Here is a 19,182-nt window from a genome sequence, read left to right as displayed (position 1 = left end):
AGGCAGGTGGTTTGCGTTTTCCTCTAATTAAGAGTCATATTTAGGTAGGGTGTTCTCACTGTTTGTTTGTGGGTGATTGTCTTCCGTATCTGTGTTATGTCTTGCACCATACGGGACTGTTCGGTTGTTCGTTTCGTTTCGATGTAGTCTGTTTCCTGTCCGTAAGTGTTACGTTTAGTTATGTAAGTTTATGTTCAGGTTTCGTCTACGTCGTTTTCTTGTTTTGTATTTTTGAAAGTGTTTTGTTTTTTCGTGTTGCCATCGTCGTGTTAAATAAAAGATGGCTTATTTCCCTAATGCTGCATTTTGGTCTGATGATCCTTCTCTCCTCTCCTCGTCCGAGGATGAGGAGAGCGACAGCCTTTACACCTATATAACTACTGCTGTACACATTTTCTATTCATATATTGTCCATAATGTCTACACACACCATCACATAAAAATAAACTCAGCAAAAAAAGAAACGTCCTCTCACTGTCAACTGCATATATTTTCAGCAAACTTAACATGTGTAAGTATTTGCATGAACATCACAAGATTCAACAACTGAGACATAAACTGAACAAGTTCCACAGACATGTGACTAACAGAAATGGAATAACGTGTCCCTGAACAAAGGGGGGGGGGGGTCTAAAGTAACAGTCAGTATCTGGTGTGGCCACCAGCTGCATTAAGTACTGCAGTGCATCTTCTCCTCATGAACTGCACCAGATTTGCCAGATCTTGCTGTGAGATGTTACCCCACTCTTCCACCAATGCACCTGCAAGTTCCCGGACATTTCTGGGGGGAATGGCCCTAGCCCTCACTCTCCGATCCAACAGGTCCTAGATGTGCTCAATGGGATTGAGATCCGGGCTCTTTGCTGGTCATGGCAGAACATTCCTGTCTTGCAGGAAATCACGCACAGATCGAGCAGTATGGCTGGTGGCATTGTCATGCTGGAGGGTCATGTCAGGATGAGCCTGCAGGAAGGGTACCACATGAGGGAGGAGGATGTCTTCCCTGTAACGCACAGCATTAAAAATGCCTGCAATGACAACAAGCTCAGTCCGATGATGCTGTGACACACCGCCCCAGACCATGACGGACCCTCCACCTCCAAATCGATCCCGCTCCAGGGTACAGGCATCGGTGTAACGCTCATTCCTTCGACGATAAACGCGAATCCAACCATCACCCCTGGTGAGGCAAAACCGCGACTCGTCAGTGAAGAGCACTTTTTGCCAGTCCTGTCTGGTCCAGAGACGGTGGGTTTGTGCCCGTAGGCGACGTTGTTGCTGGTGATGTCTGGTGAGGACCTGCCTTACAACAGGCCTACAAGCCCTCAGTCCAGCCTCTCTCAGCCTATTGTGGACAGTCTGAGCACTAGTGGAGGGATTGTGCGTTCCTGGTGTAACTCTGGCAGTTGTTGTTGTACCTGTCCCGCAGGGGTGATGTTCGGATGTACCGATCCTGTGCAGGTGTTGTTACACGTAGTCTGCCACTGCGAGGACGATCAGCTGTCCGTCCTGTCTCCCTGTAGCGCTGTCTTAGGCGTCTCACAGTACGGACATTGCAATTTATTGCCCTGGCCACATCTGCAGTCCTCATGCCTCCTTGCAGCATGCCTAAGGCATGTTCACGCAGATGAGCAGGGACCCCGGGCATCTTTCTGTTGGTGTTTTTCAAAGTCAGTAGAAAGGCCTCTTTAGTGTCCTAAGTTTTCAAAACTGTGACCTTAATTGCCTACCGTCTGTAAGCTGTTAGTGTCTAAACGACCGATCCACAGGTGCATGTTCATTAATTGTTTATGGTTCATTGAACAAGCAGGGAAACAGTGTTAAAACCCTTTACAATGAAGATCTGGGAAGTTATTTACATTTTTACAAATTATCTTTTTTTTGCTGAGTTTATATTTATTTTCCGGACTCTGACATTGCTCATTTCTTAGTTCCTTTCTTTTAATGTTGGGATTTGTGTGCATTGTTTTGTATTGTCAGGTATTACTACACTGTTGGAGTTAAGAACATAAGCATTTCACTACACCTGCGACAGCATCTGCTAAATATGTGTACGTGACCATTACAATTTGATTTGAGGTTAAAGGTTCACCAACCAGCTGAGAGGAGTTGAAAACCAATAGATAGAGAATGACATTTAGAAGTGAAAGGGGAAAGATAAATAGCCTCTTGTACTGAACTCAGACCACATGTCATTCTCCCCTCATCCGTCTAGACTTCCTCCCTCCTCATCCGTCTAGACTTCCTCCCTCCTCAACCGTCTCTTTCCATTTTCAACTGCCTCCTGGTTTTTTCTTTTCAGAACTTTTCTCTCCAAATTCTTTGTTCCCTCGCTATTCAATTCAATTCAATTCAATTCAATTGAAGGGGCTGTATTGGCATGGGAAACATATGTTTAATTACCAAAGCAAGTGTTTCACCCCTTCATCCATTTCAACAGGCCAAAGACTCTCTTTCTACTCTGTGCTTCCTCTGCTTCCCCCCTTCTATTTCTCTCCCTCCATCCCTCTCTCCCTGGAGCAGTGTGTCGCAGAGAGAAGATCTCTCCCAGAGAGAGGTGGTGTCCCTCTTTAAATGTCACCCTGTCTGGAGGGAAGGAAGGGAGGTAGGGATTGAGGAGAGAGGGGGGAAGGAGTCAGGGAAGCAAGGATGGAGGAGTGAGGGAGGGAGTAGAAAGTAAAATAAAGGAGGGAAAATACTCAGGCACATGGGGTGAGTCATCCAAAATCTAACAGAGAGAGAAAGCGAGAACGAGAGAGAGAGAGAGAGAGATGATCAAAGTCAACGACGAAGAGCAGTCACTGTGATGGATCCTAATTGAAGGCAGTGTGCATGAACATGCAAATGAGATGCCCCGTTATATTGTGGATGAAAGTGTCTGGGTGGGAGCGAGGGGTGACACTCCTACACTTGACCAGACCACAAACTCATTACAGACATCCTGATTGAGACCAGAACTCCATTCAGTCACACAAACTTTAATCAGTACATTTTCCTCTAATATAATTTGGTCACCCCATTATTTTTAAAGTGTTTAAATGAGTGGTGGCTAACCGTTAGCTAGCGTTTAAATGAGTGTTTGCTAACCATTAGCTAGCGTTTAAATGAGTGTTGGCTAATCATTAGCTAGCGTTTAAATGAGTTTTGGCTAATCGTTAGCTAGCGTTTAAATGAGTTTTGGCTAACCGTTAGCTGCCAACTGAAATAGAAAATGACTAAACGTGATCTTGAGACTGGCCTATCAAACTAGAACGTATACAGATTGAGATGAAGCTCCAACGCATCCATGAAAGCAAGGTATATCTAAGACATTGGCAGAATGCCATTGATATCCGTTGCAGATGTATGTTACGGGTCAACGGTGTAATAGGTTGTGTTTTAGTACTGTGTATAAATGAATAGACCATGTCATGTATCCATTTCTTTATTAAGCCCTGACCTTCTGGGCTGTCATTGGATCATTGTATCTTATGAGGTTGAATGTGAATGTGTGTGTGTGTGTGTCTGTGTGTCATAGAACTAGTGCATGGATCTACAGTATCTGTGTATATGCAGTCTAGGAGTGTCTTAACCAGTCTATATCTCTGGGTCAGTGTCATCTTATGGATCAGTGAACAAGCCAGGCATTGGGCTGTGGAGCGAGTCATGAGCCTATCATTGGCCAGTGTGTGTGTGTGTGTGTGTGTGTGTGTGTGTGTGTGTGTGTGTGTGTGTGTGTGTGTGTGTGTGTGTGTGTGTGTGTGTGCGTGTGTGTGTGTGTGTGTGTGTGTGTGTGTGTGTGTGTGTGTGTGTGTGTGTGTGAACTAATGCGCGTGTGTGTGTGCATGTGTGCAATTCTCAATCCTATTGAGGCTATCAGTGGGACTGTCTGTGGGAGAATGGCTTTGGTAACAGGTTAAATGAACCAAACACTTTGATAAACATCAGACTACTGGTCACAATGAGCTCTCTGGAGCCACTGACCTCCAACCGCTGCAATCCTTTAGTCGTGACTGTGACTATGGAGGGAGACACAGAGGGAGAGAAACGCCCTGTCAGGTAGTGTGAGTGTGAGTGAGTGAGAGAGAGAGAGAGAGAGAGAGAGAGATAGAGAGAGAGAGAGAGAGAGAGAGAGAGAGAGAGAGAGAGAGAGAGAGAGAGAGAGAGAGAGAGAGAGAGAGAGAGAGAGAGAGAGAGAGAGAGAGAGAGAGAGAGAGAGGGGATGAGTGAGAGAGAGAGCCGATGAGGATGTGAGAGAGGAGATGAGGAAGAGAGAGGGTGTGGCAGAGAGAGAGAGGGGATGAGGGTAAGAGAAAAGGGATGAGGGAGAGAGAGAGGGGATGAGGGAGAGAGAGAGCCAATGAGGGTGTGAGAGAGGGGATGAGGGAGAGAGACATGGGATGAGGGAGAGAGAAGGCGTAGCAGTCGGACGTGTGTTTGTCTTGTCTTGTCCCGTCTTGTCCCGCGTAAATAGTCCCCGTATTTTTTGTATACATTTCGTATATATTTTAATTTCACTTTCCATCTTGGAACTGAATATACATTCCCGCAACCCGCCTCACCCAATGTGGTACGGATCTGCTATTTTTTATACTTTAGAACCGTAACCCCAATCAGAAGCTAGCCAGATAACTAGCTACTAGCTAGTAGTCAGTTAGCCACTGCTGCGGTCTTCGCCCTTAACTCGGACACCAGCCAGCTTCAGCTCGGGCAAATACCTGCCAGTCTGCAGGCGCGATATCAACCCAGAGAATATAGGACTGCTTCTTCTCTACCACATCACCGGATTCCTGACGCAAGCTCTGGACAATTACACCGGATCATCGTCGCTAGCTAGCTGCAACCAGGTGGCTACTACTGGCTAATACCTCTGTCCCGAAACAAGCACCAGTTAGCCTTGAGCTAGCCTCGAGCTAGGCCCATCTGCCGGCTAGCCGAAGAGGCCTACCAGCGAATTATTGGGCTACAATACCTCTTTTGCCAATTGGACTGGACCCTTTATTGCCGACACGGAGCCCCGCCGATCCATCACGACTGGTCTGCCGACGTAATTGTCCGAGGTGGTTTCAACAGGCTTTTCCATTGCGACGTTTCTGAATACCCATCTGCTAATTATTAGCTGTCTTATCGGCTGCTATCTAAATAAATATACCGGACAATTTTTTTTTCTTTTTTCCTGGGTCACTATATCTATTTTGCCAATTGGATCGATCCCCTCTACCACACGGAACCCCACTAATCTACCGACGGAAACGAACGAGGTGACAAAAAAAATAAAAAAAAATAAAAATAAAAACAGACCTCCATCCTATGTTATCTTGCTACCGATAGCCAGCTACCCGGCCAGCTGTCTGGATCGCCGTGCCCCCAACCAACCTCTACTCACTGGACCCTTATGATCACTCGATTAAGAATGCCTCTCCTTAATGTAAATATGCCTTGTCCATTGCTGTTCTGGTTAGTGTTTATTGGCTTATTTCACTGTAGAGCCTCTAGCCCTGCTCACTATATATCCAACCTCTCAGTTCCACCACCCACATATGCGATGACATCACCTGGTTTCAATGATGTTTCTAGAGACTATATCTCTCTCATCATCACCCATTACCTAGGTTTACCTCCACTGTATTCACATCCTACCATACGTTTGTCTGTACATTATTCCTTGAAGCTATTTTATCGCCCCCAGAAACTTCCTTTTACTCTCTGTTCTAGACGTTCCAAACGACCAATTCTCATAGCTTTTAGCCGTACCCTTATCCTACTCCTCCTCTGTTCCTATGGTGATGTAGAGGTGAATCCAGGCCCTGCAGTACCTAGCTCCACTCCTATTCCCCAGGCGCTCTCTTTTGATGACTTCTGTAACCGTAATAGCCTTGGTTTCATGCATGTTAACATTAGAAGCCTCCTCCCTAAGTTTGTTTTGTTCACTGCTTTAGCACACTCTGCCAACCCAGATGTTTTAGCCGTGTCTGAATCCTGGCTTAGGAAGACCACCAAAAAAATCTTCATCCCTAAATACAAGATTTTCAGACAAGATAGAACGGCCAAAGGGGGCGGTGTTGCAATCTACTGCAAGGATTGCCTGCAGAGTTCTGTTTTACTATCCAGGTCTGTTCCGAAACAATTTGAACTCCTACTTTTAAAAATCCACCTCTCTAAAAACAAGTCTCTCACTGTTGCCGCCTGCTATAGACCACCCTCTGCCCCCAGCTGTGCTCTGGACACCATAAGTGAACTGATTGCCCCCCATCTATCTTCAGAGCTTGTGCTGCTAGGCGACCTAAATTGGAACATGCTTAACCTGTTGAGGATGGGGGCGCTGTTGTGACTATTTATGCTAATCGTGTAATTTTTGAAACGGCTTCCCACAAAATCCTTGATCGTACAATATGCATATTATTATTATTATTGGATAGAAAACAGTCTATAGTTTCTATAGGAGTTGAAATTTTGTCTCTAAGTGGAACAGAGCCCATTCTACAGCAATTTCCCTGACATGGAGTCAGATTTCAGAAATTTTGGCCCCTGATCTGGAGTCAGTTAAAAGGGCACTGTTATTGCTATGAGTATACGGACACTGCTTACGTCTTCCCCTGGATGCCTTTACGTGATGACGATTTGAATGGGGTCGATTGCGCGTTCACAGGCACTACAAATTAAAAAACCCTGAGGCTAGTCACTCTTTTGGAGCTGCGTCATGCGCCTAGAGGACACCGACCCGCACCTGTTCCAAGCATTAGTGGAGGGAGTAACATTACTCGGGTCATGTTTCTACTCGTTATGGGAGTTAAAAACATCATAAGGTAGTTAATTTAAAGCGTTTTATAGCAATTTATATCCGTTTAGTGCGATTTTGGGACATTTATTTCTGAAACGCTGTGAATTGCTGGGCACGCTTCCAGTTCATCCCGAACGCAGTTGGCATTTCCACATGGCAAGAGGACAGCTTTCCACCAAAAGACGATTACTCCCAAGAAAGGATCCTTTGCCCAAGATACTGATGGAAGAACAGCTCAAAGTAGGACATTTTTATTATGATAAATCGTGTTTCTGTCGAAAAATGTTAGTGGCTTAGGACGCCATGTTTCTTGACGTAGCTTCGCTTGGCGCAAACTGTATTGAAAAGTAAGGATAAATTAAAAAATGTAATTCCGCGATTGTATTAAGAATTAAATTGTCTATCAATCCCTGTCCACCCTATATTTTTTAGTCACGTTTATGAGTATTTATGTATAAGAGTAGATCACTGTCTAAGTGGCGCACGGACATTTTCTCACCAGCTTGGCTACATTTCACATTGTCTAACCATGATTTTGGTGGCTAAATATAAACATTTTCGATCAAACTCTATATGGATTGTGTAATATGATGTTACAGGAGTGTCATCTGAAGAATTCTGAGAAGGTTAGTGAAAAAATTAATATATTTTGGCGATGTTGACTTTTATCGCTCACTTTGGCTAGAATCAATGCTGGGCTGCTATGTGCTATGCTAATATAACGATTTATTGTGTTTTCGCTGTAAGACACTTAGAAAATCTGAAATATTGTCTGTATTCACAGGATCTGTGTCTTTCGATTAGTGTATGCTGTGTATTTTTACGAAATGTTTGATGATTAGTAAGTAGGTAAACACGTTGCTCTATGTAGTTTTTCTAGTCCATTTGTGACGGTGGGTGCAATTGTAACCTATGCCATCTACCTGAAATATGCACTTTTTTCTAACAAAACCTATCCCATACCATAAATATGTTATCAGACTGTCATCTGATGAGTTTTTTTCTTGGTTAGGGGCTATAAATATCTTAGTTTAGCCGAATTGGTGATAGCTACTGGTGTTGGTGGACAAATAAAAGATGGTGGATTATGCTAATGTGTTTTTAGGTAATAGATGTACATCTTTACATATTGTGTCTTCCCTGTAAAACATTTTAAAAATCGGACATGTTGGCTGGATTCACAAGATCTGTGTCTTTCATTAGCTGTATTGGACTTTAATGTGTGAAAGTTAAATATTTAAAAAAAATATTTTTTTTGAATTTCGCGGCTCTGCCTTTTCAGTGGGGGGGGGGGGGGGGAGTGCCGCTAGCGGCACCCTCATCCTAGACAGGTTAACACCCCAGCCATCCTACAATCTAAGCTTGATGCCCTCAATCTCACACAAATTATCAATGAACCTACCAGGTATCACCCCAATTCCGTAAACACGGGTACCCTCATAGACATCATCCTAACCAACTTGCCCTCCAAATACACCTCTGCTGTTTTCAACCAAGATCTCAGCGATCACTGCCTCATTGCCTGTATCCGTAATGGGTCAGCGATCAAACGACCTCCACTCATCACTGTCAAACGCTCCCTGAAACACTTCAGCGAGCAGGCCTTTCTAATCGACCTGGCCGAGGTATCCTGGAAGGATATTGATCTCATCCCGTCAGTAGAGGATGCCTGGATATTTTTTAAAAATGCCTTCCTCACCATCTTGAATAAGCATGCCCCATTCAAGAAATTTAGAACCAGGAACAGATATAGCCCTTGGTTCTCTCCTGACCTGACTGCCCTTAACCTGTCTAGGATCAGCGTGGCGCTAGCGGCACACCCCCCCCCCCCCCACTGAAAAACCAGTGCCGCGAAATTCAAAAAAAATATTTTTTTAAAATATTTAACTTTCACACATTAAAGTCCAATACAGCTAATGAAAGACACAGATCTTATGAATCCAGTCAACATTTCCGATTTTTAAAATGTTTTACAGGGAAGACACAATATGTAAAGATGTACATCTATTACCTAAAAACACATTAGCATATTCCACCATCTTTTATTTGTCCACCAACACCAGTAGCCATCACCAATTCGGCTAAACTAAGATATTTATAGCCCCTAACCAACAAAAAAACTCATTAGATGACAGTCTGATAACATATTTATGGTATGGGATAGGTTTTGTTAGAAAAAAGTGCATATTTCAGGTAGACTTCATAGTTTACAATTGCACCCACCATCACAAATGGACTAGAATAATTACAATGAGCAACGTGTTTACCTAACTACTAATCATCAAACATTTCGTAAAAATACACAGCATACACGAATCGAAAGACACAGATCCTGTGAATACAGACAATATTTCAGATTTTCTAAGTGTCTTACAGCGAAAACACAATAAATCGTTATATTAGCTTAGCACATAGCAATTAGCAGCCCAGCATTGATTCTAGCCAAAGTGAGCGATAAAAGTCAACATCGCCAAAAGATATTAATTTTTTCACTAACCTTCTCAGAATTCTTCCGATGACACTCCTGTAACATCACATTACAACATGCATATACAGTTTGATCGAAAATGTTTATATTTAGCCACCAAAATCATGGTTAGACAATGTGAAATGTAGACAAGCTGGTAAAGAAAACGTCCTTGCGCCACTTAGACAGTGATCTACTCTTATACATAAATACTCATAAACGTGACTAAAAAATATAGGGTGGACAGGGATTGATAGACAATTTAATTCTTAATACAATTGCGTTATTACATTTTTTAATTTATCCTTACTTTTCAATACAGTTTGCGCCAAGCGAAGCTACGTCAAAAAACATGGCGTCCTAAGCCACTAAAATGTTTCGACAGAAACACGATTTATCATAATAAAAATGTCCTACCTTGAGCTGTTCTTCCATCAGTATCTTGGGCAAAGGATCCTTTCTTGGGAGAAATCGTCTTTTGGTGGAAAGCTGTCCTCTTGCCATGTGGAAATGTCAACTACGTTCGGGATGAACTGAAAAGCGCACCCAACTTTTCACATCGTTGCAAAAATAAATGTCCCAAAATCGCACTAAACGGATATAAATTGCTATAAAACGCTTTAAATTAACTACTTTGTGATGTTTGTAACTCCTATAACGAGTGAAAAGATGACCGGAGAAATATAACAGGCTAAACTAACGCTTGGAACAGGAGAGGGTCGGTGTCTTCCACGCGCGTTACGCAGCAAGAAAAGACTTGCTAGCTAAAGGTTTTTTTCATTTGTAGGGCCTGTGAACGAGCAATCGAGCCCGTTGGAATCGTCATCACGTAAAGGCATCCAGGGGAAGACGTAAGAAGTGTCCGTATAGTCATAGCAACGACAGAGCCCTTTTAAATGACTTCAGAAAAGTGGCCAACGTTTCTCAAATCTGACTCCATGTCAGGGAAATTGCTGTAGAATGGGCTCTGTTCCACTTAGAGACAAAATTTCAACTCCTATAGAAACTATAGACTGTTTTCTATCCAATAATAATAATAATATGCATATTGTACGATCAAGGATTTTGTGGGAAGCCGTTTAAAAAATTAGCCACATTAGCATAAATAGTCTAAACAGCGCCCCCATCCCCAACAGGTTAACCAACAGAAAAACATCCTATGGCGTTCTGCATTAGCATCGAACAGCCCCCGTGATATGCAACTTTTCAGGGAAGCTAGAAACCAGTATACACAGGCAGTTAGAAAAGCCAAGGCTAGCTTTTTCAAGCAGAAATTTGCTTCCTGCAACACAAACTCAAAAAAGTTCTGGGACACTGTAAAGTCCATGGAGAATAAGAACACCTCCTCCCAGCTTCCAACTGCACTGAAGATAGGAAATACTGTCACCACCGACAAATCCATTATAATTGAAAATTTCAATAAGCATTTTTCTACGGCTGGCCATGCTTTCCACCTGGCTACCCCTACCCCGGTCAACAGCACTGCCCTCCCCTCTGCTACTCGCCCAAGCCTTCCCCATTTCTCTTTCTCCCAAATACAGTCAGCTGATGTTCTGAAAGAGCTGCAAAATCTGGACCCTTACAAATCAGCCGGGCTAGATAATCTGGACCCTTTCTTTCTAAAACTATCTGCTGAAATTGTTGCCACCCCTATTACCAGCCTTTTCAACCTCTCTTTCGTGTCGTCTGAGATTCCCAAAGATTGGAAAGCAGCTGCGGTTATCCCCCTCTTCAAATGGGGAGACACTCTAGACCCAAACTGCTACAGACCTATATCTATCCTACCCTGCCTTTCTAAGGTCTTCGAAAGCCAAGTCAACAAACAGATTACCGACCATCTCGAATCCCACCATACCTTCTCCGCTATGCAATCTGGTTTCAGAGCTGGTCATGGGTGCACCTCAGCCACGCTCAAGGTCATAAACGATATCTTAACCGCTATCGATAGGAAACAGTACTGTGCAGCCATATTCATTGACCTGGCCAAGGCTTTTGACTCTGTCAATCACCACATCCTCATCGGCAGACTCGACAGCCTTGGTTTCTCTAATGATTGCCTCGCCTGGTTCACCAACTACTTCTCTGATCGAGTTCAGTGTGTCAAATCGGAGGGTCTGTTGTCCGGACCTCTGGCAGTCTCTATGGGGGTGCCACAGGGTTCAATTCTTGGACCGACTCTCTTCTCTGTATACATCAATGATGTCGCTCTTGCTGCTGGTGAGTCTCTGATCCACCTCTACGCAGACGACACTATTCTGTATACTTCTGGCCCTTCTCTTGACACTGTGTTAACAACCCTCCAGGCGAGCTTCAATGCCATACAACTCTCCTTCCGTGGCCTCCAATTGCTCTTAAATACAAGTAAAACTAAATGCATGCTCTTCAACCGATCGCTGCCTGCACCTGCCCGCCTGTCCAGCATCACTACTCTGGACGGCTCTGACTTGTGTCTGGTTAGACTGTAAACTCTCCTTCCAGACTCACATCAAGCATCTCCAATCCAAAGTTAAATCTAGAATCGGCTTCCTATTCCGCAACAAAGCATCCTTCACTCATGCTGCCAAACATACCCTTGTAAAACTGACCATCCTACCAATCCTCGACTTCGGTGATGTCATTTACAAAATAGCCTCCAAAACCCTACTCAATAAATTGGATGCAGTCTATCACAGTGCCATCCGTTTTGTCACCAAAGCCCCATATACTACCCACCACTGCGACCTGTACGCTCTCGTTGGCTGGCCCTCGCTTCACACTCGTCGCCAAACCCACTGGCTCCAGGTCATCTACAAGACCCTGCTAGGTAAAGTCCCCCCTTATCTCAGCTCGCTGGTCACCATAGCAACGCCCACCCGTAGCACGCGCTCCAGCAGGTATATCTCTCTGGTCACCCCCAAAACCAATTCTTCCTTTGGCCGCCTCTCCTTCCAGTTCTCTGCTGCCAATGACTGGAACGAACTACAAAAATCTCTGAAACTGGAAACACTTATCTCCCTCACTAGCTTTAAGCACCAGCTGTCAGAGCAGCTCATAGATTACTGCACCTGTACATAGCCCATCTATAATTTAGCCCAAACAACTACCTCTTTACCTACTGTATTTATTTATTTTGCTCCTTTGCACCCCATTATTTCTATCTCTACTTTGCACCTTCTTCCACTGCAAACCAACCATTCCAGTGTTATTTTTTTTACTTGCTATATTGTATTTACTTCGCCACCATGGCCTTTTTATATATTTATTTATTTATTTATATATATATATTTTGTTTGACTTCACCTCCCTTATCTCACCTCACTTGCTCATATTGTATATAGACTTATTTTCACTGTATTATTGACTGTATGTTTGTTTTACTCCATGTGTAACTATGTGTTGTTGTATGTGTCGAACTGCTTTGCTTTATCTTGGCCAGGTCGCAATTGTAAATGAGAACGTGTTCTCAATTTGCCTACCTGGTTAAATAAAGGTGAAATAAATAAATAAATAAAAAAGACAGGGGATGAGGGAGAGAGAGGGGATGAGGGAGAGAGAGGGTGCGGCAGAGAGAGAGGGGAGGAAGGAAAGAGCGAGAAAGAGAGGCTAACCCCACCCAGACCAGCGAGACACCCTCCAAGACCTTCAGGACCCCCCCCTGGACCTACACATAGAGGACCCATGCCAAGAGGACTTACATCCAGACCACAGCACCCCCAGACACATCCACACCCCCACCCCAACCAATCAAACCCCCCCACATCAACCATGCCCACACCCCATTTAGGCCCCCTCAGATCAGACCTATGCCACTCCTGCCCACCCCATGCACCCCACCCCCGCAAAGAGGGCATCAACATGGAAGTCACACATACGCCCAGGTAGTGAGCGGGCAAACAGGCCCAACCCCCACTCTTACACTCGCCCAAGCCAACGGCATGTACCAGATGCTCAGCAGGCTCTGCTCACACTTACTGGCCTGAGGCCAAACCACGACCAACAACATTGGACACTTTATGGAACAAAAAGCCTTCACTATATCATCCTGGAATATCCAAGGCCTGAGGTCATCTGCCTTTGGCCTAAAGAGCAGGAACCCGGACTTCACCAAATAAATCGGTAATGCAGACATTGTCATCCTGCAAGAAACCTGGTATAGAGGAGACGGACTCACTGGTTGCCCTCTAGGTTACAGAGAGCTGGTAGTCCCATCCACCAAACTACCAGGTGTGAAACAGGGAAGGGACTCAGGGGGAATGCTAATTTGGTATAGAGCAAACCTAACTCACTCCATTAAATTAATCAAAACATTCTTCTCTGCAGATCCTCTCAAGCTCTGTCAGGTTGGATGGGGAGCGTTGCTTCACAGCTATTCTAAGGTCTCTCCAGAGATGTAAGATCGGGTTCAAGTCTGGGCTCTGGCTGGGCCACTCAAGGACATTCAGAGACTTGTCCCGAAGCCACTCCTGCGCTGTCTTGGCTGTGTGCTTAGGGTCGATGTCCTGTTGGAAGGTGAATCTTTGCTGAGGTCCTAAGCACACAGGAGCAGGTTTTCATCAAGGATCTCTCTGTACTTTGATCCACTCATCTTTGCCTTGATCCTGACTAGTCTCCCTTCCGCTGAAAAACATCCCCACAGCACGATGCTGCCACCACCATGCTTCACCGTAAGAATAGTGCCATGTTTCCACCTGACGTGACGCTTGGCATTCAGGCCAAAGAGTTGAATCTCATGCTGCAGAGATGGTTGTCCTTCTGGAAGCTTCTCCCTTCTCCACAGAGGAACTCTGAGCTCTGTCAGAGTGACCATCAGCTTTTTGTTCACCTCTTTTTGTTCGCCCTTCTCCCCCGATGGCTCAGTTTGGCGGGGCGGCCAGCTCAAGAAAGAGTCTTGGGACCTTCAATGCTGCAGAAATGTTTTTGTACCCTTCCCCAGATCTGTGCCTTGACACAATCCTGTCTCGGACCTCTACGGACAATTCCTTTGACCTCATTGCTTAGTTTTTGCTCTGACATGCACTGTCAACTGTGTGACCTTATAGAGACAGGTGTGTGCCTTTCAAAATCATGACCAATTAAGTTGTAAAAGCATCTCAAGGATGATCAATGGAAACAGGATTACCGTGAGCTCAATTTCCAGTCTCATAGCATAGCGTATCTTTCTACCTACCTACCTACCTACCTACCTACCTACCTACCTACCTACCTACCTACCTACCTACCTATTAGTCTGTGGCGATCTAAATGCCAGAACTGGACACGAACCTGACACCCTCAGCACACAGGGGGACAAACACCTGCCTGCAGGTGACAGCATTCCCTCCCCCATATGCCCCCCTAGGCACAACTATGACAACATAACCAACAAAAACGGGTCACAACTCCTGCAGCTCTGTCGCACGCTGGGTATGTACATAGTCAATGGTAGGCTTCGAGGGGACTCCTATGGTAGGTACACCTATAGCTCATCTCTTGGCAGTAGCACTGTAGACTACTTTATCACTGACCTCAACCCAGAGTCTCTCAGAGCGTTCACAGTCAGCCCACTGACACCCCTATCAGATCACAGCAAAATTACAGTCTACTTGAACAGAGCAATACTCAATCATGAGGCATCAAAGCCAAAGGAACTGAGTAACATTAAGAAATGCTATAGATGGAAGGAATGCAGTTTGGAAACCTACCAAAAAACAATTAGGCAAAAGCAAATCCAATCCCTTTTAGACAACTTTCTGGGTAAAACATTCCACTGCAATAGTGAAGGTGTAAACTTGGCAGTAGAAAATCTTAACAGTATATTTGACCTCTCAGCTTCCCTATCAAATCTAAAAATCTCAAATAGAAAACCGAAGAAAATGAACAACAATGACAAATGGTTTGATGAAGAATGCAAAAATCTAAGAAATAAATTGAGAAACCTGTCCAACCAAAAACATAGAGACCCGGAAAACCTGAGTCTACGCCTTCACTATGGAGAATCACTAAAACAATACAGAAATACACTACGGAAAAAGAAGGAACAGCATGTCAGAAATCAGCTCAATGTAATTGAAGAATCCATAGACTAACCAATTCTGGGAAAATTGGAAAACACTAAACAAACAACAACACAAAGAATTATCTATCCAAAATGGAGATGTATGGGTAAACCACTTCTCCAATCTTTTTGGCTCTATAACAAAGAATAAAGAGCAAAAACATATACATGATCAAATACAAATACTACAATCAACTATTAAAGACTACCAGAACCCATTGGATTCTCCAATTACCTTGAATGAGTTACAGGACAAAATAAAAACCCTCCAACCCAAAAAGGCCTGTGGTGTTGATGGTATCCTTAATGAAATGATCAAATATACAGACAACAAATTCCAATTGGCTATAGTAAAACTCTTTAACATCGTCCTTAGCTCTGGCATCCTCCCCAATATTTGGAACCAAGGACTGATCACCACAATCCACAAAAGTGGAGACAAATTTGACCCCAATAACTACCGTGGAATATGCGTCAACAGTAACCTTGGTAAAATACTCTGCATTATCATTAACAGAAGACATGAGGAATTAACCCTGTAACCATGAGGAATTAACCCTGTAACCATGAGGAATTAACCCTGTAACCACGCGGAAATAACCCTGTAACCATGAGGAATTAACCATGTAACCATGTGGAATTAACCCTGTAACCATGAGGAATTAACCCTGTAACCACAAGGAATAAACCCTGTAACCACGAGGAATTAACCCCGTAACCATGAGGAATTAACCCTGTAACCATGAGAAATTAACCCTGTAACCATGTGGAATTAACCCTGTAACCATGAGGAATTAACCCTTTAACCATGAGGAATTAACCCTGTAACCATGAGGAATTAACCCCGTAACCATGAGGAATTAACCCTGTAACCATGAGGAATTAACCCTGTAACCATGCGGAATTAACCCTGTAACCATGAGGAATTAACCCTGTAACCACGCAGAATTAACCCTGTAACCATGAGGAATTAACCCTGTAACCACACGGAATTAACCCTGTAACCATGAGGAATTAACCCTGTAACCATGAGGAATTAACCCTGTAACCATGAGGAATTAACCCTGTAACCACGCGGAAATAACCCTGTAACCATGAGGAATTAACCATGTAACCATGTGGAATTAACCCTGTAACCATGAGGAATTAACCCTGTAACCACAAGGAATAAACCCTGTAACCATGAGGAATTAACCCTGTAACCATGAGGAATTAACCCTGTAACCATGAGAAATTAACCCTGTAACCATGTGGAATTAACCCTGTAACCATGAGGAATTAACCCTGTAACCATGAGGAATTAACCCTGTAACCATGAGGAATTAACCCTTTAACCATGAGAAATTAACCCTGTAACCATTTGGAATTAACCCTTTAACCATGAGGAATTAACCCTGTAACCATGAGGAATTAACCCTGTAACCATGCGGAGTTAACCCTTTAACCAAGTGGAATTAATTCATCAAAAATAGACGTTCATCCATAATACGTGGAATTTCGAAAGGATATCTTGTTGGGGAATACAGTTTGACTGTAAGAAGTGCAGATCAATTTGAAGTGGCGTTCAAAGTAGGACGTGAGACAATCGTTCAATGATATACGTAAGGGATAATCAACAAGGGGCTATCTATGCGTTCTATGGAAAATAATGAACGACGTGGAAGGTTTGTTCCATGATGCACTAGCAGAGTGGAACTGACCTTCCACGGAGTTGCATCATTTTCAGAAAACACATAGAGCCCCGAGTTGATCATCCCTTTTATACAATAGCTTTATTTTAACACATTTGCCTGTAGAAATATGTTCCACATCCACTGAAGTAACTAGCAGGTTTATTAGATACTAGATAGCTAGTATACTAGACCTTTCCTTTCAAAAACAGCTCAATCCTACATGTAACAAATTAACAATCGCCATTGAATTCTACCGTGCAAATATACTGTGCGCTATAGGGAAATAATGCATGCCCTAGAATGCCCTTCAAGCCAATCAGAAACTAGTATTCAATAATGCAATGTGTCTGTATCAACCTGTTACACATCAGGCTTTCTCTGTTCAGAGGTTAAAGTTATGATCACCTGAATTATTCACCTTGTGAGGACATCTTGACATCAGTGTGGTGAGGTCAGGGGAAGTCTTCAGAGGATGAATGAAGACATATTTCATTATGAGGCATGTGATTATGATGATGAAGATGATGTCATGATGATGAGATGATAATGAAGACCATCTTACCTTCAGAGGTTAGGGTGAAGACCTCTTTGGGGATGTAGAGTTTGTCTTCGGCGGAACGAGCCCAGTCCTTCATTCCCCTCCTGCCCTTCATGGGGAAGTTGATGTCACTGGAGACTGCTGTCACGGGCTCTCGCTGTATCGTAATCACTACGGAGACAAAACATATCGTTATCTCTATGGAGACAACACATATTGTTATCACTATGGAGATAAAACATATCGTTATCTCTATGGAGAAAAATAAGAATCATGAGTTGACGAACACCCAAAATAGGTAGAAAGGTGCTGACCAATGGAAAGGCAAACTTGTGACAAAATAACTAAGAATTTATTTGAGTTATGTTTACTGACAATTGGGAGTGTTGTGGATAAGACTGCAAAAATGCTGGTACATTTCTTCAAGATATCCAGAGGGAATAAGGTAACCTCAGGGAATAACCCATTACAGTCTGTAGTAAGCCCTGTCTAAGCCGGGGGGTTACTACTAAGCTATATGGAATTGTTTTAAGAAGGTCATACCAAGGATCATTTTGCTATTTGATTTTCAATTTTAAGACCCCTTGAAGTATAAAAAATGATTTGATGTCAAATTGGATTTGGGTTTACTGCTATTATTAACTCATACAAACGCATTGAATAACAAATTCACATCATGGAACAACAACAGTCCCAACCCCAAAAAATTGAAAGGAAGATTTTTAGAAAGTGTCTGTCCTATATCTGCGAGATAAAAGAAAGATATGTATTTAACCCATTACTTTTGGCACGAAACAGTCTCCATATATACAGTACTTCCATTAATGTTTCAATCAGTTGGTACCGGGGGACCTTCAGGGGAGTATTGTGAGGCCTGTGGGCGTCCTATTACAAAACAACCATCACGGACGTGTTCAGGAGAATTCCACAGAGGGGTCATATTAGTGTGTAGCTAAAACAGTTCGGACGCAACAGAAGTTGTCAGATCGTCTGAACCGACTTCAGACGAGTCCTAAGACGCTTGTAGAGGTTGTAGAGCAAAACGGAGAACACCATGTTGTGAGAAGACTGATTTTGGGGATGTCTCATGGTCTGACACACTGCGCTAGCTCTGTCACCTTTCACAGCAGGTGCGGAAGTGCGACGTCGGCGTATGCAGTGGATTGAGACGTATCCAACGGATCTACAGCTTAAACTCTAAGACTTTTATGGGGATTCTTTATCACACTAATTAGATTTCCACCGGATGCGGATATTGACTCGAGGGGGGTAAGATTCCAACAGGGAATAAGATTCCAACAGGGAATAAGATACCGACAGGGAATAATATACCCAAAGGGAATAAGATATCCACAGGGAATAAGATACCCACAGGGAATAAGATACCCACAGGGAATAATATACCCAAAGGGAATAAGATATCCACAGGGAATAAGATACCAACAGGGAATAAGATACCGACAGGGAATAATATACCCAAAGGGAATAAGATATCCACAGGGAATAAGATACCCACAGGGAATAAGATACCCACAGGGAATAATATACCCAAAGGGAATAAGATATCCACAGGGAATAAGATACCCACAGGGAATAAGATACCCAAAGGGAATAATATACCCAAAGGGAATAAGCATAAAATACAGGAATCCTCTAACCAGGATTTCTTGAAAACCTGGGAGTTTGGGGAAAGTTACTGGAATGTTGCACCCCTACCTGTGAGTGTTAAAC

At 43.5% G+C, this 19,182-nt stretch overlaps 1 protein-coding gene across 1 annotated transcript in view; it reads right to left on the bottom strand.

Annotated features, from left to right (window-relative positions):
- LOC129830522 (adhesion G protein-coupled receptor B2-like) overlaps positions 1–19,182 on the bottom strand; it is a 564,124-nt gene that overhangs the window by 208,087 nt on the left and 336,855 nt on the right. The window contains exon 13 of the mRNA XM_055893092.1: positions 17,476–17,622. Coding sequence (XP_055749067.1) covers positions 17,476–17,622 — 147 coding nt within the window. The remainder of the gene's footprint in view (positions 1–17,475; positions 17,623–19,182) is intronic.

Source organism: Salvelinus fontinalis, chromosome 32, assembly GCF_029448725.1.
Source record: "Salvelinus fontinalis isolate EN_2023a chromosome 32, ASM2944872v1, whole genome shotgun sequence".
In the NCBI taxonomy this organism is placed as follows: Eukaryota; Metazoa; Chordata; class Actinopteri; order Salmoniformes; family Salmonidae; genus Salvelinus; species Salvelinus fontinalis.
Note: the sequence above shows the minus strand (reverse complement) of the source record. Positions and strands in the feature narration are given on the sequence as shown.